The sequence below is a fragment of the Oncorhynchus mykiss genome, chromosome 31 (assembly GCF_013265735.2).
Source record: "Oncorhynchus mykiss isolate Arlee chromosome 31, USDA_OmykA_1.1, whole genome shotgun sequence".
Taxonomy (NCBI): Eukaryota; Metazoa; Chordata; class Actinopteri; order Salmoniformes; family Salmonidae; genus Oncorhynchus; species Oncorhynchus mykiss.
This window is the reverse complement of record NC_050571.1, coordinates 27,257,612-27,270,461: the sequence shown is the minus strand read 5'-3', so window position 1 is coordinate 27,270,461 and position 12,850 is coordinate 27,257,612. Positions and strand designations below refer to the sequence as shown.

General features: G+C 44.3%; 1 protein-coding gene across 2 annotated transcripts in view; it reads left to right on the top strand.

Moving 5' to 3' along the window:
- The window catches only part of LOC110504900 (SPARC (osteonectin), cwcv and kazal like domains proteoglycan 1), a 447,194-nt gene that overhangs the window by 385,186 nt on the left and 49,158 nt on the right, over positions 1–12,850 (top strand). For both annotated transcript variants that reach the window (XM_036970336.1, XM_036970335.1), the window contains one exon: positions 2,441–2,564. In XM_036970336.1, the coding sequence (XP_036826231.1) occupies positions 2,441–2,564 (124 nt within the window). The remainder of the gene's footprint in view (positions 1–2,440; positions 2,565–12,850) is intronic.

Here is a 12,850-nt window from a genome sequence, read left to right as displayed (position 1 = left end):
CCACTGTACTGACAGGACCCACTGTACTGACAGGACCCACTGTACTGACAGGACCCACTGTACTGACAGGACCCACTGTACTGACAGGACCCACTGCACTGTTTACCCTCTGTCAATGTTGTGACAGGATTGAGCAAACAATGTGGAGGGAAAAATAAGGGTTATTTATGATTTACATTTCAATAATAATGCATAAAGAGACAGAAACAAAGCCATTACAGAGCCTGTCCCAGATATGCATACAACAATTTGGATCAGGTTTCTTACCAAGCAGTATGCAAATGCTATCTAAATGTTTAATGCAGTACGTAGTCTATGGTGCCGTGCACAATGGCAGAAATGTAAGAAAATAAATGGTTTATGTCTAAATATGTAAAGACACCAAGAATGAGAAACATTCACACAATGTTGCTCCATGTTCACGCTGTCCAGCTTGTGTAATATCCTAACATGAAAGAGTTGAAAGGTCAGTAACTTTTTGACCTAATTAATGTAGGCCCAATAGGCACTGTGGTTAATGTGTTGTGTTTATATGCAGGCATTATAATCCCCACCTTGACAGATGGTAGACAGGCGGCAGGTAGCCTCGGGATTAAGAACATTGAGCTTGTAACAGAATGATTGCTAGTTCGAATCCCTGAGCCAACTAGCCGACTATGTGTAAACTCCATCTGTGCTCTTGAGCAAGGCACTTAACCCTAATTGCTCCTGGGTCACTGTTGTTAATGGCAGACCCTGGTCAGTGACCCCACTCTCTGAGGTTGTCTCAGGGGGAGTTGGGATATGCAAAAAATACATATTGTACACACTTGTACATGTGTTACATATGCCAAATATAAATACCAACCTAATTATTATTAAACAGTGCAGTGGGTCCTGTCAGCGCAGTGGGTCCTGTCAGCGCAGTGGGTCCTGTCAGCGCAGTGGGTCCTGTCAGCGCAGTGGGTCCTGTCAGCGCAGTGGGTCCTGTCAGCACAGTGGGTCCTGTCAGCGCAGTGGGTCCTGTCAGAGCAGTGGGTCCTGTCAGAACAGTGGGTCTTGTCAGTGCAGTGGGTCCTGTCAGAGCAGTGGGTCCTGTCAGTGCACTGGGTCCTGTCAGAACAGTGGGTCCTGTCAGTGCAGTGGGTCCAGTCAGTGCAGTGGGTCCAGTCAGTGCAGTGGGTCCTGTCAGTGCAGTGGGTCCTGTCAGTGAAGTGGGTCCAGTCAGTGCAGTGGGTCCAGTCAGTGCAGTGGGTCCTGTCAGTGCAGTGGGTCCAGTCAGAGCAGTGGGTCCAGTCAGAACAGTGGGTCCAGTCAGTGCAGTGGGTCCTGTCAGTGCAGTGGGTCCTGTCAGTGCAGTGGGTCCAGTCAGAGCAGTGGGTCCAGTCAGAACAGTGGGTCCAGTCAGTGCAGTGGGTCCAGTCAGTGCAGTGGGTCCTGTCAGTGCAGTGGGTCCAGTCAGTGCAGTGGGTCCAGTCAGAACAGTGGGTCCAGTCAGTGCAGTGGGTCCTGTCAGTGCAGTGGCTGTTATATTGTGGAGGGAATTCCATTAACACAACGTGTGGAACTGAATCAGACGTTCACGCGTCGTATTGTTATAAACATACTTGGTTGAACGATAAAAAATGCTAAATTAAATTACGCATTGACACGTTCAATGGTGTGTGTGTGTGTGTCTGTAACGGTTGTCGTCTGGAGATAGAGAGGACCAAAGCACAGCGTGGTTAGTGTTCATCTTTTTAATGGAAAACTGAACACTTCAAAAACACAAAACTACAAAGTGACAACCGAAACAGTTCTATCTGGTGCAGACTCACAAAGACTGAAAATAACCACCCACAAACACCAACCGAAAACAGGCTACCTAAATATGGTTCCCAATCAGAGACAAAGACTAACACCTGCCTCTGATTGAGAACCATATCAGGCCAAACAAGAAACCAAAACCTAGAAACACAAAACATAGAATACCCACCCAACTCACGTCCTGACCAACTAAAACAAAGAAATAACACAAGAACTAGGGTCAGAACGTGACAGTGTGAGACACTTGCATCTCTCCAGGCCCTCAGAGGCAAATTCTATTCAAATTTTACTTAAAATGTTATTATTCTTTGGTTTGACAAGAAAACCATCTTTCAAATCCATTTGAGGTTTGTTATTTTGCGTTTAAAAAACAACTTTAATTTGTTCATTACCTGATTACTGTAATCTGTTGTCTGCAGTTGTATTGGGGGCTGTCCTTGAAATTGCTTCTCTCTAATACACAAGGCGAAGAGAACCAGCAGCATCTGTGTGAGTGTGTGTGTATGCATATGCGTGTGTGTTTACATGACTTCTTAATGGCTACATCTGTTCATCAGAGCTGAATGTCCAATGGTGCCTCACGCGAGTCTTGCCTGCCTCATCTGCCTCTCTGAAGAAAGACTCCGCTACCCATGATTCTCTATGTGTTTTGTAGTGTACGCTGGAGTTCCAGGAGTGTAAGTCAGGGAAGAACATCGCTCTGAAGTGTGGAGGACCGTGTCCGTGTCTGCCTGACCTGGAACTGGTCAAACCACACAGCCACAAAACAGAGAAGAGCGGTGAGTCCCTAACCTCAACCCTAAACCTGTCTATGTGTCTGTGTGTCTGTGTCTGTGTCTGTGTGTCTGTGTGTCTGTGTGTCTGTGTGTGTGTGTCTGTGTGTGTGTCTGTGTGTCTGTGTGTGTGTCTGTGTGTCTGTCTGTCTGTCTGTCTGTCTGTCTGTCTGTCTGTCTGTCTGTCTGTCTCTGTTAGTGTCTTAGTCCATGTGAGTTTTTGAAACTGCAAAATAGAGAAGCTTTTCAGTTGTACACACCATCACATCCCAGTTACAGACAGTACACACACACTTTAGTGACAGCGTATCATCGGGGTCCATACACACATCCCAGTTACAGACAGTACACACACCCTTTAGTGACAGCATATCATCGGGGTCCATACACACATCTCAGTTACAGACAGTACACACACCCTTTAGTGACAGCATATCATCGGGGTCCATACACACATCCCAGTTACAGACAGTACACACACCCTTTAGTGACAGCATATCATCGGGGTCCATACACACATCCCAGTTACAGACAGTACACACACCCTTTAGTGACAGCATATCATCGGGGTCCATACACACATCCCAGTTACAGACAGTACACACACCCTTTAGTGACAGCATATCATCGGGGTCCATACACACATCCCAGTTACAGACAGTACACACACCCTTTAGTGACAGCATATCATCGGGGTCCATACACACATCCCAGTTACAGACAGTACACACACCCTTTAGTCATAGCGTAGAATCTTGGTCCAGTGAAATAAGCGCTGGTGTTATGACGTTTGTTCTTGTTTGGTTTGACAACGCCTTATATCACTAACCAGCTCTCTCTCTCTCTGTGTGTGTGTGTGTGTGTGTGTGTGTGTGTGTGTGTGTGTGTGTGTGTGTGTGTGTGTGTGTGTGTGTGTGTGTGTGTGTGTGTGTGTGTGTGTGTGTGTGTGTGTGTGTGTGTGTGTGTGTGTGTGTGTGTGTGTGTTCTCCACTTATATAACTCTCAATGAAGTGAAAATCAAAACTATTGATATCCTGCAGGTATTTTGGCAGCACAAAGAGGCACTGTCATGAAACCAGTGTTGTAACTGTACTTCAAGTGAAGTCCTCAGCTCATGAGGTATTTCATTAAGGAAAGGATGATCTTTTATAAACACATACAAACATCAACTACATCAACCTGCCCAGACCCACTAATACACACCCCCATCTCCATCAACTACATCAACCTGCCCAGACCCACTAATACACACCCCCATCTCCATCAACTACATCAACCTGCCCAGACCCACTAATACACACCCCATCTCCATCAACTACATCAACCTGCCCAGACCCACTATTACACAACCCATCTCCATCAACTACATCAACCTGCGCCAACCCACTACTATACACCCCCATCTCCATCAACTACATCAACCTGCCCAGACCCACTACTATACACCCCCATCTCCATCAACTACATCAACCTGCCCAGACCCACTAATACACACCCCCATCTCCATCAACTACATCACCCTGCCCAGACCCAATACTATACTCCCCCATCTCGTGTGCCCGTGTCACACTCCGCCACATGGCCCCAAACTGCACCATTTTCTTATCTTTCCTTCGCCCACGCACTTTCAACATTTATATAATAAAGCGTTTGAATTTTCCATTGTATTAACACCGGAGGATTGGTGGATTTCCAGTTTTTAAGTATACATTTTTTTAAAGATGATTGAGGAGAAAAATATCGTCCAACCTATCGGGTATGTCACTGCACCCTCATGTCTTGAAATATGTAGCAGTACAACTGGTTCTATTGTGTGTTGGATTGTGTGTCTTCTGCATCGGCATCGATGGATTTTTAATTATCTCTGCCCTCTTAAATGTGATATAAAAGTGAACACAGATATTCAGAGAAATACGGCCTGTCGTTATCCGAAACAGACCCAATGTGTTCATTATGAATTTATTCATAAGCTGTCTGTTAGTTTCCTCCTCATCAAATATGACCCTGACAAGATCTTTTAATTGGAAAGTGATTGTGTGTGCGTGAGCAGGGTTCATCTGAATATATCACAGAGATGGTGACAATCAAGTTAATGCAGTCAGCGTGCAATCATTGCACGGACGGACACATGCACACACGCACTACCACACACACACGTACACACACACACTACCACACACACACTACCACACACACACTACCACACACACAAGCACAACTCTGGAATGTAAAATAAGTCTGCAAAAAAGCTCTTCTGGTTTCCTTTTCTTCCCCACATACCACCTCTCTCTCTCTCTCTCTCTCTCTCTCTCTCTCTCTCTCTCTCTCTCTCTCTCTCTCTCTCTCTCTCTCTCTCTCTCTCTCTCTCTCTCTCTCTCTCTCGCTCTCTCTCTCTCTCTGTCACTCTCTCTCTCTCTGTCACTCTGTCCTTCTGTCACTCTCTCTCTCTGTCACTCTGTCCTTCTGTCACTCTCTCTCTCTCTGTCACTCTGTCGTTCTTTCCCTCCATCTCTCTGTCACTCTGTCCTTCTTTCCCTCCATCTCTCTCTCTGTCCTTCTTTCCCTCCATCTCTCTCTCTCTGTCACTCTGTCCTTCTTTCCCTCCATCTCTCTCTCTCTGTCACTCTGTCCTTCTTTCCCTCCATCTCTCTCTCTCTGTCACTCTCTCTCTCTCTCTCTCACTCTCTCACACACACACACTCTCTCACTCTCTCTTTCTCTGTCACTATCTCTCTCTCTCTCTCTCTGTCACTCTGTCCCTCTTTCCCTCCATCTCTCTCTCTCTGGCAGCATCAGCCAGGGGAGTTAGGGAAGTATGGAGGGTGATGGAGTGAGTGAGTGTGTTTTATTGTTTGTCATGAAGATGGGATTTCAGGAGATGGATGGAGGGATTCAGGAAGAGAAAATACAATCTGAAGACAAACAGCAGGGAGAGGCATTCTCTTCCAGATGGAAAAGTGTGCTGAGGGATGGATAGAGTGTGTCTGTCGAGGGAGGGGAAACACAATCCTGGGGGAGGAGCTAAGAGTGGAAGGCTACGTAGGTCAGTCCTGGGGAGAATACAGTCATGTCTGTCTGTAGTTACTTTGCATGACATGCTTATAACTAAAGGCCTTTCCATAGAGTAAAGGGGGAGGACGGGAGGATGTGAGGTAAGGAGGGAGGAATATAAATCATCTCCTGCTTGTGATGAGAAGTGCATTCCCTTTCCATCTCTTTATGTATACAGCTATACATGCAGACATGGACATGATTCTGTTTGTGTGTGAGGACTAGATGATTCTTTTTGCGAGGGAGAGTGTTTACACATGTGTAAGCGTATGTTTGTGTTGCATGTTTACTTGTGCGCCTGTTTTAAGTTTTTAAGGGGTGCATTCCTCTCTCCCTCCTCCTCCCTGGCTCCTCCCTGGCTCTGATGCAGCAATGATGAGGCCATGAATATGGATGCCTTCTGACAGGATGTCTTCTATTTTTCATAGATGACAAAACTCTACCCTTCTCTAACTCTCTCCCTCTAACTAACTCTAACTCTCTCTGCCAGGGCCCAATTATGGCAATATTGCTCTAGAATATTAATGTTCTGTTGAAGACCTTCTTTGGTTGGTGATAGAAGTACCCAGTCATCAGCATATAGCAGGAATTTCACCTCTGTGTCAAATAGTGTGAGTCCTGGGGCTGGAGAATGGTCCAACATGTCTGCTAATTCATTGATATAAATGTTGAAAAGATTTGGACTCAAACTGCAGCCTTGTCTCACACCTCGACATTGTGAAAATAATTATGTTCTTTGGTTTTTGATTTTTATTGCACACTTGTTTTCTGTGTACATACATTTTATTAAGTCATTCACCTTACCACCAAGCCCACTTTGGAGAATTTTGTAGAATAGCCCTTCGTGCCAAATAAATTAAAATGCTTTTTTAAAGTCAATAAAGCAAGCAAAGATTTTGCCCTCTTTTTTTTGGTGGACGTGTTTATTAATTAGTGTGTGTGAGGTGTATATATGGTCAGTAGTGCGATATTTGGGGAGAAAGCCAATTTGACATTTACTTATTAAGTTTTTTTCTTGAAGAAAGGTTTGAATTCTTGAAATCAAAATGCTACAGAAAACCTTTACTGTTTACGCAAATTCCCCTGTAATTATTGGGGTCTGATTTGTCTCCACTTTTGTGGATAGGGGAGATGAGCCCCTGGTTCCAGACATCAGGGAAGTAGCCAGAAGGTAAAACCATGTTGAACAATTTAAGCACAGCATTTTGCAACTCAGGTGTGCTGTTTTTCAACATTTCATTTCTGATGTTTCTAGACCACAAGCATTCTTTGATTAAATAGATTTGAGCTTTTCATTTAGTTCTTGTTGGGTTATTGGGTAATCTAAAGGATTTTGGTCGTTTTTAATGACTGATGTTCAATTTTTCTTTAAATTCTAATTGGTTATGTTATAACTCTTCTTGTGGGAGGTTTTTGTATAGATTATCAAAATAAGTTTTCCAAATTCCTACATCTTGTATGGCTAATTCTTGTGGCTTTGTTGTGCTTAAATTGTTCCACATGTCCCAGAACTGATTTTGGTCAATTGTGTTTTCAATTTCAGTGTCTTGTTGGTATAATTCAATTTCTTGCATTTCAGTGTTTGTTTATACTGTTTCAAAGAATTCATATCATAGCTCTGGGTTGTTTTGCTGCTTATGTTTTTCGTTTGACATATACATTTCTACTATTGACTGTTACCATTAGAAACACATTGATCTGACTGTGGTCTGACAGTGAATGCACTAATGGAGGAGGGGTCAATGTCAGTGATGGCATAATCGACTACACTTGTCCCAAGAGCTGAGCAGTAACTACACTGACATAAAGAGTCCCCTCTGATTCTACCATTAAGCATGTACAGGCCTAAGGCTCGACAGAGATGTACTCACTCCTTCCCATTTTTGTTCAGTATTTGGTCAGGACTGTTTCTAGTATTTATAATAGGGCTACTGTACAAGGAGGGGTGTCCAAATATGTGGTGGTTACCTCCCGTATCAGTGTAGACAGGCTCAGAACCTGTTCTTGCATATAAATCTCCACAAAGAAGCACTTTACCCTGCGCCTGAAATGTAATGATTTCTGTCTGGAGATTGTCAAAAAACTGATCATCATAATATGATGAATCTGAAGGAGGAGCAGAAGCTGCACATATGTACACATCATTGTCACTGTCACGACTTCCGCCGAAGTTGGCTCCCCTGACTGTTCGGGCGGTGCTCGGCGGTCATCGTCACCGTCCTACTAGCCGCTACCGATCCCTTTTTCGTTTGTCTGTTGGTTTTGTCTTATTAGTTTCACCTGTGTGTATTTTGGTTTAATTAGCTTCCCTATATGTAGTAGTTTGACCCGCCCTTGTTTTGTGCAGGGTTGTCTTTTGTTACGTGTGTACATATTAGGTCGTTGTGTATTTTATTTTCTATACTGGACACCCTGTGGTTTTGGGTTGTCTGGTATAGTGTCCTGCGCCCTGTATTGTATTGGGCTTATCAGTTTGGTGTGCAATAGTAAAGCACTTTACTCCGTTACTCTCTCTCTGCGTCTGATTCCTGCACACACACCTAGTCCCATGTGACAGTCACAATAGATTGTGCCTTTGTTAAGTTTTAGCCAAATGTGAGTGGTACCTTTTTTCATTTCATTCAGTGCTTAGTCCTGCTTATGCCAAATGATGATTCCACCTGAGTCTCGGCCCCGTTTAACATTTTTATGTTTGATTGATGGAAGTAAACTTTCTCTATAGCCTGAGGGACACTGAGTATCTATGTCTCCACGACACCATGTTTCCAGTAGGATTATGATGTCCTGTCCCTTGATGTTTTTAATCAATTCTGGATTTGTTGTTTTATAACAAATGTGAAGAGTATAGGCCCTGGATATTCCAAGAGCTGATAGTTAGTGATCTCATTTATAATAAGTGAAATTCACTGGTTTGAGTAAAGTACATTGAAAAAAAAAATATATATATATATATATATATATATATATATATATATACACACATACATACACATACATACATGTACATCCGTATATACATAACTTTAACTCTCTCTCTCTCTCTCTCTCTCTCTCTCTCTCTCTCTCTCTCTCTCTCTCTCTCTCTCTCTCTCTCTCTCTCTCTCTCTCTCTCTCTCTCTCTCTCTTCAATTCAAGGGGCTTTATTGGCATGGGAAACATGTGTTAACATTCCCAAAGCAAGTGAGGTAGATAATATACAAAAGTGAAATAAACAATAAAAATTAACAGTAAACATTACACATACAGAAGTTTCAAAACAATAAAGACATTACAAATGTCATATTATGTATATATACAGTGTTGTAACAATGTACAAATGGTTAAGCATAAATATGGGTTGTATTTACAATGTATTTACAATTTACAATGGTTGCCTGGTTGCCCTTTTCTTGTGGCAACAGGTCACAAATCTTGCTGCTGTGATGGCACACTGGAATTTCACCCAGTAGATAAGGGAGTTAATCAAAATTGGATTTGTTTTCGAATTCTTTGTGGATCTGTGTAATCTGAGGGAAATATGTCTCTCTAATATGGTCATGCATTGGGCAGGAGGTTAGGAAGTGCAGCTCAGTTTCCACCTCATTTTGTGGGCAGTGAGCACATAGCCTGTCTTCTCTTGAGAGCCATGTCTGCCTACGGCTGCCTTTCTCAATAGCAAGGCTATGCTCACTGAGTCTGTACATAGTCAAAGCTTTCCTTAAGTTTGGGTCAGTCACAGTGGTCAGGTATTCTGCCACTGTGTACTCTCTGTTTAGGACCAAACAGCATTCTAGTTAGCTCTGTTTTTTTGTTAATTCTTTCCAATGTGTCAAGTAATTACCTTTTTGTTTTCTCATGATTTGGTTGGGTCTAATTGTGCTGCTGTCCTGGGGCTCTGTGGGGTTTGTTTGTGTTTGTGAACACAAACACAAACTTTCTTAGATTTTTGCATTCTTCATCAAACCATTTGTCATTGTTGTTCATTTTCTTCTGTTTTCTATTTGAGATTTTTAGATTTGATAGGGAAGCTGAGAGGTCAAACATACTGTTAAGATGTTCTACTGCCAAGTTTACACCTTCACTAATACAGTGGAACGTTTTACCCAGGAAATTGTCTAAAAGGGATTGAATTTGTTGTTGCCTAATTGTTTTTTGGTAGGTTTCCAAACTGCATTCCTTCCATCTATAGCATTTCTTAATGTTACTCAGTTCCTTTGGCTTTGATGCCTCATGATTGAGTATTGCTCTGTTCAAGGAGACTGTGATTTTGCTGTGGTCTGATAGGGGTGTCAGTGGGCTGACTCTGGTACAACTGCCAAGAGATGAGCTATAGGTGTACCTACCATAGGAGTCCCCTCGAAGCCTACCATTGACTATGTACATACCCAGCGTGCGACAGAGCTGAAGGAGTTGTGACCCGTTTTTGTTGGTTATGTTGTCATAGTTGTGCCTAGGGGGGCATATGTGGGAGGGAATGCTGTCACCTGCAGACAGGTGTTTGTCCCCGTGTGCTGAGGGTGTCAGGTTCTTGTCCGGTTCTGGCATCTAGGTCACAACAGACTAATACATGTCCCTGGGCCTGGAAATGATTGACTTCCCCCTCCATAATGGAGAAGCTGTCTTCATCAAAGTGGGGGGAATATAGTTAGCACACAGGAATACTTTTTTCTCTGTTAAGATCATTTCCTTTAGAATTTCTAGCCAAATGTAAATGTCCCTGTTTTGATTAATTGAGTTAGGTCTGCTCTGTACCAAATTAGCATACCCCCTGAGTCCCTTCCCTGTTTCACACATGGTAGTTTGGTGGATGGGACTACCAACTCTCTGTAGCCTAGAGGGCAACCAGTGGGTCCGTCTCCTCTATAGCAGGTTTCTTGCAGGATGACAATGTCTGTATTACCAATTTCTTTGTCCGGGTTCCTGCTCTTTAGGCCAAAGGCAGATGACCTCAGGCCTTGGATATTCCAGGATGATATAGTGAAGGTTTTGTGTTCCATAAAGTGTCCAATGTTGTTGGTCGTGTGGTTTGGCCTCAGGCCAGTAAGTGTGAGCAGAGCCTGCTGAGCATCTGGTACATGCCATTGGCTTGGGCTGGTGTAAGAGTGGGGATTGGGCCTGTTTGCCCGCTCACTACCTGGGCTTATGTGTGACTTCCATGTTGATGCCCTCTTTGCGGGGGTGGGGGGTGCATGGTGTGGGCAGGAGGGGCATAGGTCTGATCTGAGGGGGCCTAAATGGGGTGTGGGCATGGTTGACATGGCGGGGTGTTGATTGGTTGGGGTGGGGGTGTGGATGTGTCTGGGGGTGCTGTGGTCTGGATGTAAGTCCTCTTGGCGTGGGTCCTCTATGTGTAGGTCCAGGGGGTGGTCCCACAGGTCTGGGAGAGTGTCTCGCTGGTCTGGGTGGGGTGTCTATTGATCTGTTGCTCCTCTGTCTCTCTCTCTGTCTCTCTCTCTGTCTCTCTCTGTCTCTGTCTCTCTCTGTGTCTCTGTCTCTCTATCTCTCTGTCTCTCTCATGTTAATGTTCAGATGGCAGGGTATTAATTCACTGACTAAACACGTATAGTAGTGAGAGTTGTAGAGTTACAGACGATAGATGGAATAGTGTACAGTGTTTAAAAGCATGATCATGTTTGGGCCAATAGTTTAAAATCCCAGCCCAGGGGGAAATTATGACACTTGTCTCTGTCTTGTCATACACACACACACACACACACACCCTTGACAGCCGTGAACACCGTAGCTATCCACTGCTGATACTTTTTTTTCTATTAGGGTAGCTGACACACCACACACAGCACCCAGAGTTCAGCAGGCACAATGGAGACTAACAGGAGACAAAAGGAAAATTGGTGCTAATTAATTAACGCTCTCTTGTTATCTCATTCTTCCCCCCTTCATTAGTCTGATGGAGGGAGCATAGTGTGGAGCGATACTCTGTGAGAAAAGCAGGAGGATCTTTTTCAACAACTAGACTGCTGGCTAAATAAATAATCACCTTCTCTGTTCCATGGAACCCCAGCCCCACGAGGGGGGAAGACGGGGCTTAGCCACCTCAGTTTTAGTTGTATGTCCCTATATAAAAATGGCAAACATTTTCAAATGAATGAGTGACAGGTTGGCGTAAAATCTGTATCTCCGCTGCACTGAGTCAGGACAACGGACAGAGTTCGCCGCAGTGTGTGTAGTGGGGCTATGGTAAGCCACTGGGGCAGTTAGTTGTGACTAGTCATAAAAACGTTTCTCATCTGTGGTAGGCTAAGTGGATAACGTGATAAGCCTCTGCCTGCAATATGTTATACGCTGGAAGACTTTTTAATGTCTGTCACTCACTCTACAAGTTCTTAAAGAAATCAACAGTGGCTGCCCTTTACGCTGGAGAAACCGTAAAAAAGGCTGGATCAAAGGTGGACCGGACACCTGGCTACTGTGTCAGTGGTTGTTAAAAGTTGTGACAGCATTGTGAAGTTCCTCTGATATCGAATGCACGCGTTTGTACAACACAGAAGTAAGGCTCGAGGCTACAGGGCTGCTGAAGGTGGAGACGGCTTTAAGATTACAGCCACCGCGGTGCACAGAATCCTCAGTCTTCTCCCTCCTCCAATCAAATCACTTAGGCAAAAGCAACAGGTCTTGACAGTGGAGTCAAAGTGGTCCGCAGTGCGTTGGAGAACACTGAGAAGCTGAGGGGTGACAGTGAGTTAGGAGCCGTTTGTGCAGAGTGCAGTACTAGTGGCACTGACTCCCCACCGGCTCCAAGCACACGACCACTTTATGGAAGTACAAATCTCGTGGTGGACAGTAGGCCATCAGGACGGAGGAGAAGAGAGTTTAAAGTACTTTTCTTCAGCACGTTGGATGCTGTCTTTGGTGAAATGTCAGAATGATTCAGGAAACACAACAGCCAACTGGTGGAGGCCTTGTGTGCCCTGGACCCAGAGAGACATGACTTTCTACAGGTGAAATGTCAGAATGATTCAGGAAACACAACAGCCAACTGGTGGAGGCCTTGTGTGCCCTGGACCCAGAGAGACATGACTTTCTACAGGTGAAATGTCAGAATGATTCAGGAAACACAACAGCCAACTGGTGGAGGCCTTGTGTGCCCTGGACCCAGAGAGACATGACTTTCTACAGGTGAAATGTCAGAATGATTCAGGAAACACAACAGCCAACTGGTGGAGGCCTTGTGTGCCCTGGACCCAGAGAGACATGACTTTCTACAGGTGAAATGTCAGAATGATTCAGGAAACACAACAGCC